Here is a 20,186-nt window from a genome sequence, read left to right as displayed (position 1 = left end):
TCATTGAACAACACACAGTTCATGATATATGACAACATAAACATTTATTTGATTAAAAAACTAGTTTTTGCTTAAAATGGCATGCGATAAAACTTCAACCTCAGCCATGATGTTTTTATTTATTACTTCTTTACTACTAAGTATATTTGCAACACTCTTCACAGACAGGATCTACATATATCACTGAATGTACCAGAAAAATCATATTGTGCAACACACAATTCAGGAGTGGAAATTACCCAGACTGTATTTATACAGTGTTCTATAGTGAGAGCAGGTAATGATTTTCAACAAACTTTAAGCATAATTACAAATATTTTGGGTTATAAATACAAAATCAAATAGGGGTAATGCAGGAGTAGGTTTAATTATGAATAAAAAATAGGAGTGCAGGTAAGCTACTGCAAACAGCATAGTGAACACATTATTGTGGCCAAGATAGACAAAAGCCCACGCCTAATACAGTAGTACAAGTTTATATGCCAACTAGCTCTGCAGATGATGAAAAAATTGATGAAATGTATGATGAGATAAAAGAAATTATTCAGGTAGTGAAGGGAGACGAAAATTTAATGTTCATGGGTGACTGGAATTCGTCAGTAGGAAAAGGGAGAGAAGGAAACATAGTAGGTGAATATGGATTGGGGGGAAGAAATGAAAGAGGAAGCCGTCTGGTAGAATTTTGCACAGAGCATAACTTAATCATAGCTAATACTTGGTTCAAGAATCATAAAAGAATGTTGTATACATGGAAGAATCCTGGAGATACTAAAAGGTATCAGACAGATTATATAATGGTAAGACAGAGATTTAGGAATCAGGTTTTAAATTGTAAGACATTTCCAGGGGCAGATGTGGACTCTGACCACAATCTATTGGTTATGAACTGTAGGTTAAAACTGAAGAAACTGCAAAAAGGTGGGAATTTAAGGAGATGGGACCTGGATAGACTGAAAGAACCAGAGGTTGTTGAGAGTTTCAGGGAGAGTATAAGGGAACAACTGACAGGAATGGAGGAAAGAAATACAGTAGAAGAAGAATGGGTAGCTCTGAGAGATGAAGTAGTGAAGGCAGCAGAAGATCAAATAGGTAAAAAGATGAGGGCTAATAGAAATACTTGGGTAACAGAAGAAATATTGAATTTAATTGATGAAAGGAGAAAATATAAAAATGCAGTGAATGAAGCAGGCAAAAAGGAATACGAACGTCTCAAAAATGAGATCGACAGGAAATGCAAAATGGCTAAGCAGGGGTGGCTAGAGGACAAATGTAAGGATGTAGAGGCTTATCTCACTGGGGGTGAGATAGATACTGCCTACAGGAAAATTAAAGAGACCTTTGGAGAAAAGAGAGCCACTTGTATGAATATCAAGAGCTCAGATGGAAACCCAGTTCTAAGCAAAGAAGGGAAGGCGGAAAGGTGGAAGGAGTATATAGAGGGTTTATACAAGGGCGATGTACTTGAGGACAATATTATGGAAATGGAAGAGGATGCAGATGAAGACGAAATGGGAGATTAGATACTGCGGGAAAGGTTTGACAGAGCACTGAAAGACCTGAGTCGAAAGAAGGCCCCGGGAGTAGACAACATTCCATTAGAACTCCTGATAGCCTTGGGAGAGCCAGTCATGACAAAACTCTACTATCTGGTGAGCAAGATGTATGAGACAGGTGAAATACCCTCAGACTTCAACAAGAATATAATAATTCCAATCCCAAAGAAAGCAGGTGTTGACAGATGTGAAAATTACCGAACTATCAGTTTAATAAGTCACAGCTGCAAAATACTAACGCGAATTCTTTACAGACGAATGTAAAAACTGGTAGAAGCGGACCTTGGGGAAGATCAGTTTGGATTCCGCAGAAATGTTGGAACACGTGAGGCAATACTAATCTTACGACTTATCTTAGAAGAAAGATTAAGAAAAGGCAAACCTACGTTTCTAGCATTTGTAGACTTAGAGAAAGCTCTTGACAATGTTAACTGGAATACTCTCTTTCAAATTCTGAAGGTGGCAGGGGTAAAATACAGGGAGCGTAAGGCTATTTACAATTTGTAGAGAAACCAGATGGCAGTTATAAGAGTCGAGGGGCATGAAAGGGAAGCAGTGGTTGGGAAGGTAGTGAGACAGGTTTGTAGCCTCTCCCCGATGTTATTCAATCTATATATTGAGCAAGCGGTAATGGAAATAAAAGAAAAATTCGGAGTAGGTGTTGAAATTCATGGAGAAGAAATAAAAACTTTGAGGTTCGCCGATGGCATTGTAATTCTGTCAGAGACAGTAAAGGACTTGGAAGAGCAGTTGAACGGAATGGACAGTGTCTTGAAAGGGGGATATAAGATGAACATCAACAAAAGCAAAACGAGGATAATGGAATGTAGTCAAATTAAATTGGGTGATGCTGAGGGAATTAGATTAGGAAACAAGACACTTAAAGTAGTAAAGGAGTTTTGCTATTTAGGGAGTAAAATAACTGATGATGGTCGAAGTAGAGAGGATATAAAATGTAGACTGGCAATGGCAAGGAAAGCTTTTCTGAAGAAGAGAAATTTGTTAACATCGAGTATAGATTTTAGTGTCAGGAAGTCGTTTCTGAAAGTATTTGTATGGAGTGTAGACATGTATGGAAGTGAAACATGGATGATAAATAGTTTGGACAAGAAGAGAATAGAAGCTTTCGAAATGTGGTGCTACAGAAGAATGCTGAAGATTAGATGGGTAGATCACATAACTAATGAGGAGGTATTGAATAGAATTGGGGAGAAGAGGAGCATGTGGCACAACTTGACAAGAAGAAGGGACCGGTTGGTAGGACATGTTTTGAGGCATCAAAGGCTCACAAATTTTGCAATGGAGGGCAGTGTGGAGGGTAAAAATCATAGAGGGAGACCAAGAGATGAATACACTAAGCAGATTCAGAAGGATGTAGGTTGCAGTAAGTACTGGGAGATGAAGAAGCTTGCACAGGATAGAGTAGCATGGAGAGCTGCATCAAACCAGTCTCAGGACCGTAGACCACAACAACAACAACAACAACAACAACAAATATTTTCTAAACTTTTTTTTCGCTTACATGCTAAAAGTCAGATGTTTAACACAGTAATTCATTTGTAAAGTAACCAGTTGCTAGAAGCTGTTTTATCCATGAGAGTTCGATTCTTTAATGAGTGTATTGATAACCAAGATATGATCATACAGAGTGCTCTCAAATATGTGCTTGATGAATTTGTCACAAATGAAACTCAGTGAGTTATAATGAATGGAAAATGATCAATAGGAATGTAAGTGGCATCATTTGTGCCCAAAGGAAGCATGATAAGACCTCCAATAGTCTCAAAATACATACATGGTGTATCATATAAGGTCAGTAGTATTCTAAAATTATTCACTGACGGTGCTGTTGTCTAGAGATTTATATTGTTGTTAGGTAATCATTGAACTGAAAGACTTGAACAAAGTTTCCACATATGTATTGAATGGTAGCTTTCTTTAAATGGGAATGCATTCTAGATAATGCCTGTAACAAAGAGAGAGAACCTGATTGTATCTGATCATAAGATTAATGTTGAATATCTGGAGTGTGTCACATCATTTTAAAAATATTTAAGGCTAATGCTAAGAAGTGGCATGAGATGAAATGAGCATGTAAGATTATTAGTTGCCAAGGCAGATGCAGAAATTAGATGTTGGAAAGATTCTAGGAAACAACAATGCATCTGCAAAAACAAATGCTTAGAAAATATTAGTGTGACCTATTAAAACAGTATTGCTCCATCTTTTGGAGTTCTTATCAAGTAGACGTGGCACCAAATGCATTCAGTTTTGACGCTATAGGCCATAAAAAAGTTTAATAAAGGTGTTTGGAGAAATTTAATGGAAATCTTTGGAAGAAAAGTGATGCTGTTATTGCAAAACTCTGTTGGGTTTAGAGAAATGATATTTGAAGAAAACAGTGTGATAATTCTGCTACCACCATTGTATATCTTGTGTAGCAGAAACCTGAGTTGGGAATAACCATTTGCAGTATATTAGGGAACTGCCTCCAACTTCAGAAGACAGTTAATGATATGTCTGCTAAAGCAACAATAAGGATGCCCCTGTATGCACTTGTAACCCTTGGATAAATCCTTCTTTCCAATCAGATCTTCTTCATTTTCCAGTATTCTTAGCTTGCGCAGTTTCCTTAAATTTCCTTTCCCCAGAACACAGTATATTAGAAAACATGTTTTGTACACTTATATATTCTTTTCATATCTGCCACTGTTATTATTGTTATTACGAGGGTAATCGCAAAAATAAGGTCTCTTATTTTTTTATAAGTAACTAGACCTGTTTATTTCTACAATGGTTTACATCAGTTTACAGCTTGAACATTTAGCCATTTTTTAACATAATCACCATTTCTGTCGATGCATTTTTGTAGACGCTGTGGCAGTTTTTGTATGCCCATGTCATACCAGCTTGCCACAATGCTGTTCAGAAAATTATGAACCTCTTCTTTCACCTCGTCGTCGGAGCTGAATTGCTTTGCAGCCAAATGTTCTTTTAACATAGGGAACACATGATAGTCACTGGGTGCCAAGTGAGGACTATAGGGTGGGTGAGTGGTTGGGTGGGTGATTATGTTCCACTGAAACTGTTGCAGGAGAGCAACGGTTTGCCGAGCGATGTGTGGGTGAGCGTTGCCATGGAGAATGTGTACGCCCTTGCTCAACATTCCTCTTCTCCGATTCTGAATCACGCGTTTGAGTTTTTTTAAGAGTCTCACAGTGCCTGTCAGCATTAATTGTGGTCCCAGTGGCCATAAAGTCGACCAACAATAACCCTTTCCAATCCCAAAAAACGGTTGTTATGACTTTACCGGCAGGCTGTGTTTGTTTAATTTTTGCAGCTTTGGCGAAGAAGGATGCCGCCACTGGCACGCTTGTTGCTTGGTCTTGATCTTCACGCATGCTTTGCTCAACCTTCAACACTGTCTCCTCAGAAATTGACAGTCTCCCGCTCCTTTGTTCGTTGTGAATTTCGGTCCGACCAGCTACCAGCTGCAAACTCTCTACACCACTTACGAACATTTTAGACTTCCATACATGACTAACCATACACTTCCATCAATTGGTGATGGATTTCAGTCGGCACAGTGCCCTTTGCGTTCAAAAACCGAATAACTGAGTGCAATTAGCACTTTGTGGTAACATCCAATGGGAGCTCCATTCTCAACAGCTGCCAAGCCAAGACTGAGCACCTCAGCTCGGCATGCTCATGTTTACACACAGTTCATGAAGCACTCATCATAACAGTGTGACCAACTGCCACACAGAGTTCTGTACTTATAAAATGATAGACCTTACTTTTGGGATTACCCTTGTATTTTCATTATTATTATTATTATTATTATTATTATTATTATTATTATTATTATTATCATATCATCATCATCATCATCATCATCATCACTATTAATGGTTGGTTGGTTGATTGGTTGATCTGAGGGCGAGGACCAAATAGCGAGGTCATCAGTCCCATCGAATTAGGGAAGGATGGTGAAGGAAGTCGGCCATGCCCGTTCAAAGGAACTACCCCAGCATTTGCCTGAAGCATTTTAGGGAAATGACAGAAAATCTAAATCAGAATGACTAGATGCGGGTTTGAACCATTGTCCTGCCAAATGCGAGTCCAATGTGCTAACCACTGTCTATTAACGGCAGCAGCAGTAGTACAAGTACTGCCAGTATTAACTTTATTAGTTCATGGTCAGTATTACTTGTTCACATTGTCACTATATACACTCAGATCATTATAATACTATTTGTTATATTAAAATTATTATGTCTTAGGTAACTATGATGTAGAAAAGAAGGTACTGTTTATGTGAAATCCTAGTCCATTGTAAGAGAGATCCTGATAGCTGTAATCAGTTCAGGTTAAATAAATAAGTAAATAAATTTCTATTTAACTTTGTGATCAGTCTCTCTCCCTCCCCCCTCTCTCCCCTTCCCTCCCTCCCTCCTTCCCTCCCCCCCCCATCCCCGCCCTTCCCACCCTCTTCTGCCCCCTTCACCATTACTTACACACACACACACACACACACACACACACACACACACACACTCTCACACTCACTCACTCACTCACTCACTCACTCTCTCTCTCTCTCTCTCTCTCTCTCTCTTTCATATTACATAATGCATAAATTCTTCTATGGAGTAGGATTGTTGCCAAGTAAATATGATTTCAGTTTGTGTTTGTAGATAATAAAATTACCTCGTAGGTTCTTCACATTAGTGGGTGAAGTGGTCACAGATTTTCATGGCTGATTGCCTCCTTCCTTTCTGTGCCACACTAAGGCTGAGTGATGTACAGTGTAATGCATCAATACATTAATCAATGCTACACATAAGGACTGAATTAAGTCATAATTGTTTATATTGTTAATAGTAAGACCTCTAATGTATCTCAACTGCTTTAAGATTATTCTCAAAATATGAACAGCCACTGAATCACTACAAACCAAAGGAAGTCATTATTTGATAGCTTATTAGGAATAAGCTAGGAGTAGAAGGAGTAGAAGAAAAGGTTACAGGAGAATATGGGCTTGGGACAAGGAATGAAAGAGGAGAAAGACTAATTGAGTTCTGTAACAAGTTTCAGGTAGTAATAGCGAATACCCTGTTCAAGAATCACAAGAGGAGGAGGTATATTTGGAAAAGGCCGGGAAATACGGGAAGATTTCAATTAGATTACATCATGGTCAGACTGAGATTCCGAAATCAGATACTGGATTGTAAGGCGTACCCAGGAGCAGATATAGACTCAGATCACAATATAGTAGTGATGAAGAGTAGGCTGAAGTTCAAGACATTAGTCAGGAAGAATCAATACGCTAAGAAGTGGGATACAGAAGTTCTAATAAATGACAAGATACGTTTGAAGTTCTCTAACGCTATAAATACAATAATAAGGAATAGCGCAGTAGGCAACACAGTTGAAGAGGAATGGACGTCTCTAAAAACGGCCATCACAGAAGTTGGGAAGGAAAACAGTTACAAAGAAGGTAGCTGCGAAGAAACCATGGGTAACAGAAGAAATACTTCAGTTGATTGATGAAAGAAGGAAGTACAAACATGTTCCGGGAAAATCAGGAATACAGAAATACAAGTCGCTGAGGAATGAAATAAATAGGAAGTGCAGGGAAGCTAAGATGAAATGGCTGCAGGAAAAATGTGAAGACATCGAAAAAGATATGATTGTCGGAAGGAGAGACTCAGCATACAGGAAAGTCAAAACAACCTTTGGTGACATTAAAAGCAACGGTTGTAACATTAAGAGTGCAATGGGAATTCCACTGTTAAATGCAGAGGAGAGAGCAGATAGGTGGAAAGAATACATTGAAAGCCTCTATGAGGGTGAAGATTTGTCTGATGTGATAGAAGAAGAAACAGGAGTCGATTTAGAAGAGATGGGGGATCCAGTATTAGAATTGGAATTTAAAAGAGCTTTGGAGGACTTACGGTCAAATAAGGCAGAAGGGATAGATAACATTCCATCAGAATTTCTAAAATCATTAGAGGAAGTGGCAACAAAACGACTATTCACGTTAGTGTGTAGAATATATGAGTCTGGTGACATACCATCTGACTTTCGGAAAACCATCATCCACACAATTCCGAAGACGGCAAGAGCTGACAAGTGCGAGAATTATCGCACAATCAGCTTAACAGCTCATGCATCGAAGCTGCTTACTAGTATAATATACAGAAGAATGGAAAAGAAAATTGAGAATGCGCTAGGTGATGATCAGTTCGGCTTTAGGAAAAGTAAAGGGACGAGAGAGGCAATTCTGACGTTACGGCTAATAATGGAAGCAAGGCTAAAGAAAAATCAAGACACGTTCATAGGATTTGTCGACCTGGAAAAAGCGTTCGACAATATAAAATGGTGCAAGCTGTTCAAGATTCTGAAAAATGTAGGGGTAAGCTATAGGGAGAGACGGGTCATACACAATATGTACAACAACCAAGAGGGAATAATAAGAGTGGACGATCAGGAACGAAGTGCTCGTTTTAAGAAGGGAGTAAGACAAGGCTGTAGCCTTTCGACCCTACTCTTCAGTCTGTACATCGAGGAAGCAATGATGAAAAAAAAAAAAAAGCTTCAGGAGTGGAATTAAAATACAAGGTGAAAGGATATCAATGATAAGATTCGTTGATGACATTGCCATCCTGAGTGAAAGTGAAGAAGAATTAAATGATCTGCTGAACGGAATGAACAGTCTAATGAGTACACAGTATGGTTTGAGAATAAATCAGAGAAAGACGAAGGTAATGAGAAGTAGTAGAAATGAGAACAGCGAGAAACTTAACATCAGGATTGATGGTCACAAAGTCAATGAAGTTAAGGAATTCTGCTACCTAGGCAGTAAAATAACCAATGACGGACGGAGCAAGGAGGACATCAAAAGCAGACTCGCTATGGCAAAAAGGCATTTCTGGCCAAGAGAAGTCTACTAATATCAAATACCGGCCTTAATTTGAGGAAGAAATTTCTGAGGATGTACGTCTGGAGTACAGCATTGTATAGTAATGAAACGTGGACTGTGGGAAAACCGGAACAGAAGAGAATTGAAGCATTTGAGATGTGGTGCTATAGACGAATGTTGAAAAAGTAGGTGGACTGATAAGGTAAGGAATGAGGAGGTCCTACGCAGAATCGGAGAGGAAAGGGATATGTGGAAAACACTGATAAGGAGAAGGGACAGGATGATAGTACATCTGCTAAGACATGAGGGAATGACTTCCATGGTACTAGAGGGAGCAGTAGAGGGCAAAAACTGTAGAGGAAGACAGAGATTGGAATATGTCCAGCAAATAATTGAGGACACAGGTTGCAAGTGCTATTCTGAGATGAAGAGGTTAGCACAGGAAAGGAATTCATGGCGGGCTGCATCAAACCCGTCAGTAGACTGATTGAAAAAAAAAAGGGGGGGGGGGGACATATTTTAAATGGTACCCGATAAATTCAAACTTCTGTTTTTCCATAACCTAACTGTCTCACTTTCAATGATTTGTGTTTTGTGAGGCACCACATATGTCACTGTTGACCTGCAAAATTACATTACTTTTCCTGATTTATACAAACTTCCGTGTTTAACTTTTGCCCTATTTTTTCTATAGGCTTGCGGTTGTAGTTGACTATGTTTATGAATGAGAACTCTAAATTTTATGTGGGTACACACCTTGCAGAATCTTTGTGCCTTCTTTCTTTTTGCTATTGTGTCTTTGTCTACTGAATGTATTCCGTACTTTCTCACATTTACTTTTGGCAATCGAGATTCAGTGAAGTAAACTGAGCACGGTAGAAGAGTGTTTAGCTCATTGGGCTCATTTTCAGGAGGAGCAGGATTCAAATCCCCTTTCCATCCTAGTTTAGGATTTCTGTGTTTCCCAAATCAGTAGTGGTAAATGCCAGGGGAGTTCATTTTAGAAGGATAAGACTGATTTTCTTCCTCATCTTTCCCCAATCCAAGCATATGCCCATTTCTAATGATTTCATCGTCAATGGGACATTAAACCCTAAATTTCCTTCCTACCTTTCCATCAAGTAGCACTTTAGTCTTTCCAGTCATACTGCAGACAATATCTTGCAAATTTCAACATGCGTGCTACCAACTGCATACATGGGACATGGTCTGCATCTAGATTTTTACTTTTTTTCTTGACTGCAGTTTTCACTTCATTCCTTTCTAATCTTTCAGAATACAGAATGTTGTAGAGAACTGTTGCTATTTATTTTTATCCATCTCATGTGATACACTCCAAAACATATACATAATGAAGAATTAACAACCAGTTACTGCCAGATGCTTCTACAACAGCCACTTGAACATTTCGTCAGCTGTACCTGCCAAAATGAAATGGATTTTATCTTCCTGGAGAGTTTCTCACATTACAGAATTATTCTTTGCACAGGCTTCTTTATCTGATATACCATAAAAGCTGTCTAATGTAAGTTTCAGGTGTACTTGTGTCCATCTAAGGAAACTGTATTGTAAATCCCCAAGATCTGTACTGACAACTGAGCAAAAAATGTTTCTGCTCAGATTTTTGTCAGAATTTAGGTACAATATTAAATAATATATTAGTGGCACATGATGATTTCCTACTATTTGCAACTGAGTATAGCAGGTGTTTTTAGCTGATTTCTGGTCAGTTTGCACTGATATTTAACAGTTGGTAAACGGTGCTACCGAGACCAATGACCTCGCTGTTTGGTCTCTTCCCCCAAACAACCCAACCCCAATCCATTTGTAATGTTACCGTCTGTGGTGTTGCACACTTTACACTATTTTTATTCCATGAACATGAAACAGAGACATTGATGAGCACTATGTTCTCTCTTGCTTCTAGAAAAGGGAAGACAATAATCATATTATTCAGCTAATAACAGGAATTAAGGAATCTTGTCATGAAGCTCAACTACATTCACTACATCTTTCGGAGATTAGTCACCACTGACATGAGGCAAGATATTGGTCCATTTCATATTGTTCCAGTGATCATTATGGATCTTAATTTCAGCTTGTGAGGCTGGTTTGTCAGAGAAGCTTATCATATGATATATGGACAGAGATGAATAGTGTTTTTGCAATTCTCAGAATATTCTTAATTTAACTATGAATTGTATGTGTGTCAGTCAGCTCCATGAGAACATTTTGGAGCTACTTTTCATTTCCATCATTATGTTGTTGTTGTTGTGGTCTTCAGTCCTGAGACTGGTTTGATGCAGCTCTCCATGCTACTCTATCCTGTGCAAGCTTCTTTATCTCCCAGTACTTACTGCAACCTACATCCTTCTGAATCTGCTTGGTGTATTCATCTCTTGGTCTCCCTCTATGATTTTTACCCTCCACACTGCCCTCCAATGCTAAATTGGTGATCCCTTGATGGCTCAGAACATGTCGTACCAATCGATCCTTTCTTCTAGTCAAGTTGTGCCACAAACTCCTCTTCTCCCCAATTCTATTCAATACCTCCTCATTAGTTATGTGATCTACCCATCTAATCTATAGCGTTCTTCTGTAGCACCACATTTCGAAAGCTTCTATTCTCTTCTTGACCAAACTATTTATCGTCCATGTTTCACTTCCATACACGTCTACACTCAATAAAAATAATTTCAGAAATGACTTCCTAACACTAAAATCTATACTTGATGTTAACAAATTTCTCTTCTTCAGAAACGCTTTCCTTGCCATTGCCAGTCTACATTTTATATCCTCTGTCCTTCGACCACCATCATTTATTTTGCTCCCCAAATAGCAAAACTCCTTTACTACTTTAAGTGTCTCATTTCTTAATGTAATACCTTCAGCATCTCCCAACTTAATTCGACTACATTCCATTATACTTATTTTGCTTTTGTTGATGTTTATCTTATATCCCCCTTTTAAGACGTTATCCATTCCGTTCAACTGCTCTTCCAAGTCCTTTGCTGTCTCTGACATAATTACAATGCCATCGGTGAACCTCAAGGTTTTTATTTCTTGTCCATGGATTTAAATACCTACTCCGAATTTTTCTTTTGTTTCCTTTACTGCTTGCTCAATATACCGATTGAATAACATCGGGGAGAAGCTACATCTCTGTCTCACTCCCTTCGCAACCACTGCTTCCCTTTCATGCCCCTCGACTCTTATAACTGCCATCTGGTCTCTGTACAAATTGTAAATAGCCTTTCGCTCCCTGTATTTTACCCCTGCCACCTTTAGAATTTGAAAGTGAGTATTCCAGCCAACATTGTCAAAAGCTTTCTCTAAGTCCACAAATGCTAGAAATGTAGGTTAGCCTTTCCTTAATCTTTCTTCCGAGATAAGTCGTAGGGTCAGTATTGCCTCACGTGTTCCAACATTTCTGCGGAATCCAAACTGATCTTCCCCGAGGGCGGCTTCTACCAGTTTTTCCATTAGTCTGTAAAGAATTTGTGTTAGTATTTTGCAACTGTGACTTATTAAACTGATAGTTCGGTAATTTTCACATCTGTCAACACCTGCTTTCCCTTCATTGCTTAGAACTGGGTTTCCATCTGAGCTCTTGATATTCATCCATCATTAACAAATGTTTTTATCTTTAAATACGGTGGCATTTGGGAGTCAGTTGGTCTTCCATTTGGTCTCCCCTGCGCAATTGTCTACACCACATGACATAAGCACACATTACCAACAGTACTATGTTTTAGGATTTATTCAGTACTGTTGCCTTCTGTGTAACAACATTGTTATGCTATTGAGACAAATACTATCAGTTATGAACATAAAGAGTCATGCATTTTGAATTTATTTTTCCAGAGTTCATAGATCTAGTTAGAATAATTCCAAACACAATTTTAATTTTTCAGTGAATACTTCTTTAATTTGCATGTACTGAGTAGTTACTCTTTCATTCATCATTTGATTTTTTTTGTTTTTCTACGAATTCTCTATTAATTATATGTGTTGTTAATTACATAACAAATGTCATTGGTGTAGCTGTGCAATATGATTATTATTATTTTGTTTTCAGAGTGATGGTAAAGTTGTCCCAGCACAGTCATATACATCTGTTCTTCAACTTATGACCCATAGACTGACACATTTGGTGTTATCAAACAACACAATGTGTGGCCTTTCACAGATCATTATTGCTTTGTCTGTAAGTAAGGAAATGAATTCTTTTATCTGTTGCTTGATAGTTTGCTTGATTTCATAAGAAACTGGTAATATAAAGTACTTAATTATTATTCCATAGAATCTCTCTGTCTGGTACGTGATCATGGAATATGTCATCACATACTCAGAATTTCAACTGTGTACACAGTGAAGTATAAAATGCCACAATGAAAATAAAAGTGACAATAATGGTAGTAATTAGTCAGCATAAGATTGTACTATGTTCAGAAAAAGCTGAATAATGCTCAAGGAATGGGAAATGTGTTGGTCATATTCAGTCAGTAGCAACCAACTCAGCATTTTACAACACTATACAAATTCCTGGATGGAGCAATACGTAAAATAAGGAAAAGGCAACCACTCACCTTTATAGACCAAAGCATAGAGCAATTAGACATGTAACAGGTAACTCTAACAAGGGCCATAGAAGAGCACTTTTAGGTGTCTGTGTAGTTATGTTTGTGAACATGTGTAATTTTGTGACAAAAAGAGTGAGAGCTTGAAAGCTAGTGTGAATGCTGTTTCCTGTTACGTGTCTCTGTGTTCCAGTCATCAGTCTGCTGTATGTGAGTGGTTGCCTGTGTCTCTGTGTTCCAGTCATCAGTCTGCTGTGTGGGTGGTTGCCTTTCTCTTATTTTAAGTATTTACCCAGCATTTTCCTTGACTGATTTGGAAAAAAAATCAGAGAAATCTCAAACCACTATAGCTAGACCAGTTAAATATGACTGAATTGATGTTTACGTGAACATTTTTTTCCTTGTCTGCATAAAAATTTTCTCCATATAGTACTGCATCATGCCATAAAATGATTATTGGTGGATAAAAATGAAATCCTGGCCAAGGTTACAGTGGCCTTCTTCTGGGTCTTTTTCTTGACGAGTAGACACATAAGAAGGTCACTGTAACAATGACCAAAACATCAGTTTTATCCAGTGATTGTTATTTTACAATATGGCGTGGCACCATACCCAGAAAACTCAGACCACAGAAGCCTAGGCAATTATATCATTTTTTTCTCTACTTCCAAGTAATTTCAGTGACTTGCCATTGCCATAACACAATTAATTTGGCAAAACTGCTCCTGCAAGAAATGGAGAAGTTTGCCTGGAGAAAGTCCAGCAATTTGTATTTGAACACCTGCACTTTACCTTTTGAAAATGTATGCAGCACAGCAATGCACACAGTAACACTGTAAGAATCTTCGATATGTTTAGCAGAGACCTATGGGAAGTTGGTGAAATAACCCCACCAACGGCTGTGCTGGCTTTTGGGATAGAAACTGATTTTCTGCAAACATTAACCCAAGGACTGACTATTGCCAATGTTGACTGTGTTGCCAATGTTCACTGTGTATAACATCCAAATCATAAAGGTAGCAGCAGTGAGCATATACAGGAAATTGTGGCTATGTACCTTCAAAAACTTTCCATACACTCTCTGTACCAGAAATCTGGTGTCTTCTGCTTCACTAACCATGTTTCCATAGTGGGCATCAGAAGAACAAACCCATCACATTTTACTGCAGTTGAGTGTCAGTCTTTTAGCTGTAAAGCACTCTTAAGCTCCCTAGAAAAATATAATAGTTACATAATGTTTGGATAGAATATCTGTTTTACTTACTTATGTGGGCTAGATCTATAGAAAAATATTAAAGTGATTCTGAATTTTTGTTAATCAATTTGAATTTGTTAACTGATGCTCACTATTTTCAAGATATTATATGAATACAAAGGAATAAGTCTGGCACTGACAAGACACTAATATAAATGAAATTGAGTTTCTGGTATGTTGATACACGTTTTACAGTAGAGTAATCCAGTGGGCAGTGGTGTTATGTACTTTTCATTTAAATGCATACTAAGCAGTCATCAATTTCTTTTCATTTTTGGTAGTTTATTGGTAATGGAAATTCTTCCAGACTTGGTGAACTTTTATGAGTAGGGGTCAATCCAAATGAAGTGGTCCAATAAAAATTAAGTTGGTTGCATGACCATTTTTAAATATTTTAATATTTTTATATGTGATTACCCTATAATTGAGAAGTTCAGAACAGTTTTTTTTTTTTTAAATGTTACCTATCACCTTTACTGAATGGCGGCCATTTTCGTTTCTAAGCATGTGACGATGTTTCAGTTTAGAAATGTTAGCCGAAATATGAATATCCCTGCACTGGGTTAAGTTACAACATTGCAGTTGACATGATTGTTTTTAGAAAAGTGTCCTCTACAACATTGTCTATTACACAAAATACCCTAAATTCAAAAATAACCAGTCAAAATGATCTCCAAAGTTTGGTATCTAAATTTTCAAATATCCACTTTTTAGGCGCAAAGATAACAGACAAGGAGTGATTTATCAGAGTCTATTTTTTTCCTGTAGTTAGAGACCATACACTACTAGCCTCATCTAGAGCAAAAACACTTGCAAATGTTTCTTTAATTTTTTATAAATTTTTGAAATTTGAAGATTTTCATGTTTTGTAAAGTTTGGGGTTAGTATCTCAGGTGGGACTGAATATAAAAATATGATTTTTGCACAGTTTGTACACCTATATGATAGCAATGTACTGTAAAAACTTCAACATTGATATCTGACTGTGAACAAAGATATGAATTTTTCAAAATGAGGAGATAATTCACATTACTCTACAACTGATCTTATGGCTTTTGCCTATTCATGTGTGGTATTGGCGGTATATAATCAATTATTATTGAAGTAAGGTACTGAATTATATACAAAAAGTGGAAACGTCACTGAAATTAACATTTATATTATTCTGACATAAAATAATTATTTTCAATGAACATCCATCATGATGCGACTGTTCCTAAACCTGGTGGTGAATGTTAAGAACACTTATTTCTTCAGACAGCTTCTGTAATATAGAATAAGACCTCCCAGTTTCTGTGGTAAGTTCAAGCACTGAAAGTTTCCTTAAAACATTTTTCATTGGTATCCAAACTTTGTCACTAGTAGATTTCTTGGGCCAGCAGGATGGTAAAAATACACAAAAACATCATTTTTTCCAAATTTATTGTTTCAACCTCTGCAGGCTACCACTGTCCATCATACACACATGCCACTATGTCATTCAATGTTAAAGACAGAGATGTAATTTTACTGACACAATGATCCTCATAAATTTCGGTTTCTGAAGTTACATAGCATCGAGCTAGGTTTTTTGCAGTGCCAAGGAATATGGTAATGCTTTGTTGCTTTTATTGCTATACACTTTTCAAATCTGCTTTGAAGTGTGGTTTTCATATGCAGAACCACTTCTTCTTCACATTTTGTTGTACCTCCTACTCCATCACATGCATTTTTACCGTAGCAAGATGCAAAAAAGTTCCATTCAGCCTCCAACCGAAAGTCTACTTTGTGGTTGCACAGATTTGAAAAATTCTTTTTGTTCTGATACTGACTACTCCTTCATCTTAAAAGTATATTAGCTTCTCAACCTTGGGAATATTTTCTTTTGTGTAATTTATTATGTACTTTTGAAACACATGTACAGCCAAAGTGTTGTGCTCCAAGTAGTCACTTAGAATGCAAATTGAAGAACTGCAAACTTTCAGTGGTACCGTTGTATTTCATCCTGAATCACTAATGTAAAATTTTCTGCGAAATCAGCTAGCACTATGCATTCGTTTTGATGAAGTTGTGCTTTTTTGTCCTTTAAAAACTTACTTTGTGTTTTAGAAACATGTTGTTGTTGTTGTTGTCTTCAGTCCTGAGACTGGTTTGATGCAGCTCTCCATGCTACTCTGTCCTGTGCAAGCTGCTTCATCTCCCAGTACCTACTGCAACCTACATCCTTCTGAATCTGCTTAGTGTACTCATCTCTCGGTCTCCCTCTACGATTTTTACCCTCCACGCTGCCCTCCAATGCTAAATTTGTGATCCCTTGATGCCTCAAAACATGTCCTACCAACCGATCCCTTCTTCTAGTCAAGTTGTGCCACAAACTTCTCTTCTCCCCAATCCTATTCAATACCTCCTCATTAGTTACGTGATCTATCCACCTTATCTTCAGTATTCTTCTGTAGCACCACATTTCGAAAGCTTCTATTCTCTTCTTGTCCAAACTAGTAATCGTCCATGTTTCACTTCCATAAATGGCTACACTCCAAACAAATACTTTCAGAAACGACTTCCTGATACATAAATCTATATTCGATGTTAACAAATTTCTCTTCTTCAGAAACGCTTTCCTTGCCATTTGCCAGTCTACATTTTATATCCTCTCTACTTCGACCATCATCAGTTATTTTACTTCCTAAATAGCAAAACTCCTTTACTACTTTAAGTGTCTCATTTCCTAATCTAATTCCCTTAGCATCACCCGATTTAATTTGACTACATTCCATTATCCTCGTTTTGCTTTTGTTAATGTTCATCTTATATCCTCCTTTCAAGACACTGTCCATTCCGTTCAACTGCTCTTCTAAGTCCTTTGCCGTCTGACAGAATTACAATGTCATCGGCGAACCTCAAAGTTTTTACTTCGTCTCCATGAATTTTAATACCTACTCCAAATTTTTCTTTTGTTTCCTTTACTGCTTGCTCAATATACAGATTGAATAACATCGGGGAGAGGCTACAACCCTGTCTCACTCCTTTCCCAACCACTGCTTCCCTTTCATGCCCCTCGACTCTTATTACTGCCATCTGGTTTCTGTACAAATTATAAATAGCCTTTCGCTCCCTGTATTTTACCCCTGCCACCTTTAGAATTTGAAAAAGAGTATTCCAGTCAACATTGTCAAAAGCCTTCTCTAAGTCCACAAATGCTAGAAACGTAGGTTTGCCTTTTCTTAATCTTTCTTCTAAGATAAGTCGTAAGGTCAGTATTGCCTCACGTGTTCCAACATTTCGACGGAATCCAAACTGATCCTCCCCGAGGTCTGCATCTACCAGTTTTTCCATTCGTCTGTAAAGAATTCGCGTTAGTATTTTGCAGCCCTGGCTTATTAAACTGATAGTTCGGTAATTTTCACATCTGTCAGCACCTGCTTTCTTTGGGATTGGAATTATTATATTCTTCTTGAAGTCTGAGGGTATTTCGCCTGTCTCATACATCTTGCTCACCAGCTGGTAGAGTTTTGTCATGACTGGCTCTCCCAAGGCCTTCAGTAGTTCTAATAGAATGTTGTCTACTCCGGGGGCCTTGTTTCGACTCAGGTCTTTCAGTGCTCTGTCAAACTCTTCACGCAGTATCGTATCTCCCATTTCGTCTTCATCTACATCCTCTTCTATTTCCATAATATTGTCCTCAAGTACATCGCCCTTGTATAAACCTTCTATATACTCCTTCCACCTTTCTGCCTTCCCTTCTTTGCTTAGAACTGGGCTGCCATCTGAGCTCTTGATATTCATACACTTGCACTTCCTGTCGATCTCATTTTTGAGACGTTTGTATTCCTTTTTGCCTGCTTCATTTACTGCATTTTTATATTTTCTCCTTTCATCAATTAAATTCAATATTTCTTCTGTTACCCAAGGATTTCTAGCAGCCCTCGTCTTTGTACCTACTTTATCCTCTGCTGCCTTCACTACTACATCCCTCAGAGCTACCCATTCTTCTTCTACTGTATTTCTTTCCCCTATTCCTGTCAATTGTTCCCTTATGCTCTCTCTGAAACTCTGTACAACCTCTGGTTCTTTCAGTTTATCCAGGTCCCATCTCCTTAATTTCTCACATTTTTGCAGTTTCTTCAGTTTTAATCTACAGGTCATAACCAATAGATTGTGGTCAGAGTCCACATCTGCCCCTGGAAATGTCTTACAACTTAAAACCTGGTTCCTAAATCTCTGTCTTACCATTATATAATCTATCTGATACCTTTTAGTATCTCCAGGGTTCTTCCACGTATACAACCTTCTTTCATGATTCTTAAACCAAGTGTTAGCTATGATTAAGTTGTGCTCTGTGCAAAATTCTACTAGGCGGCTTCCTCTTTCATTTCTTAGCCCCAATCCATATTCACCTACTATGTTTCCTTCTCTCCCTTTTCCTACACTCGTATTCCAGTCACCCATTACTATTAAATTTTCGTCTCCCTTCACTATCTGAATAATTTCTTTTATTTCATCGTACATTTCTTCAATTCCTTCATCATCTGCAGAGCTAGTTGGCATATAAACTTGTACTACTGTAGTAGGTGTTGGCTTCGTATCTATCTTGGCCACAATAATGCGTTCACTATGCTGTTTGTAGTAGCTTACCCGCATTCCTATTTTCCTATTCATTATTAAACCTACTCCTGCATTACCCCTATTTGATTTTGTGTTTATAACCCTGTAGTCACCTGACCAGAAGTCTTGTTCCTCCTGCCACCGAACTTCACTAATTCCCACTATATCTAACTTTAACCTATCCATTTCCCTTTTTAAATTTTCTAACCTACCTGCCCGATTAAGGGATCTGACATTCCACGCTCCGATCCGTAGAACGCCAGTTTTCTTTCTCCTGATAACGACATCCTCCTGAGTAGTCCCCGCCCGGAGATCCGAATGGGGGACTATTTTACCTCCGGAATATTTTACCCAAGAGGATGCCATCATCATTTAATCATACAGTAAAGCTGCATGTCCTCAGGAAAAATTACGGCTGTAGTTTCCCGTTGCTTTCAGCCGTTCGCAGTACCAGCACAGCAAGGCCGTTTTGGTTAATGTTGCAAGGCCAGATCAGTCAATCATCCAGACTGTTGCCCCTGCAACTACTGAAAAGGCTGCTGCCCCTCTTCAGGAACCACATGTTTGTCTGGCCTCTCAACAGATACCCCTCCGTTGTGGTTGCACCTACGGTACGGCCATCTGTATCGCTGAGGCACGCAAGCCTCCCCACCAACGGCAAGGTTCATGGTTCATGGGGAGAGACATAGAAACATAGTGGTGACTTTTGAGTTTTTCTAAGTTATCAGTTAAAGATTCCAAATACTCTTCCTGAGATTTAACCACTGTTATCATTTCTGTCCCATCAGTTGTGACCCTCTGTTTGAAGGTAATTCTGTCTGGCATTTCCTCATCATATTTGTGAAACAATTTAATAACGCTTTCCTTACCAGGGCATTTATTATACAAGCTCATCATGCAGTCATAACTGTTAGTGTCACAGACCATTAAATCTAGTAACTCTTTGTAGTTAAGGTCACTGAGTTTTGCACCCACAATCATCAGTTTGAAATTTTGATGATATAAACAAACAGATACGGTGTGTGTCCCCGAGGATCCAGCCAAAATACATCACTTATGGAAGAGGCCACAAAATTTTGACCTTCCAATTTTGCATTCAGGATGAGAATTTTTGAAAGCTACATTAAGTTCATTTAAATTTTACAGTACTAGTCGTTTCTGCTTTGTTACTTTAACTCCATTTATAACAACTCTTTTTGCTATCTTTGCAACCTGGGCACATTCTACTGTTTTCATCATATTCTAAAAACTGCTGGATCTTTTTAATTGTTTCTTCACGTATACCTGCT

General features: G+C 38.1%; 1 protein-coding gene across 4 annotated transcripts in view; it reads left to right on the top strand.

Annotated features, from left to right (window-relative positions):
- LOC126298564 (F-box/LRR-repeat protein 6) overlaps window positions 1-20,186 on the top strand; it is a 220,137-nt gene that overhangs the window by 74,705 nt on the left and 125,246 nt on the right. For all 4 annotated transcript variants that reach the window (XM_049989926.1, XM_049989928.1, XM_049989927.1 and 1 more), the window contains exon 5: window positions 12,557-12,685. In XM_049989926.1, the coding sequence (XP_049845883.1) occupies window positions 12,557-12,685 (129 nt within the window). The remainder of the gene's footprint in view (window positions 1-12,556; window positions 12,686-20,186) is intronic.

Source organism: Schistocerca gregaria, chromosome X (genome assembly GCF_023897955.1).
Source record: "Schistocerca gregaria isolate iqSchGreg1 chromosome X, iqSchGreg1.2, whole genome shotgun sequence".
NCBI lineage: Eukaryota > Metazoa > Arthropoda > Insecta > Orthoptera > Acrididae > Schistocerca > Schistocerca gregaria.
This window is presented reverse-complemented; position numbering and strand designations above follow the sequence as displayed.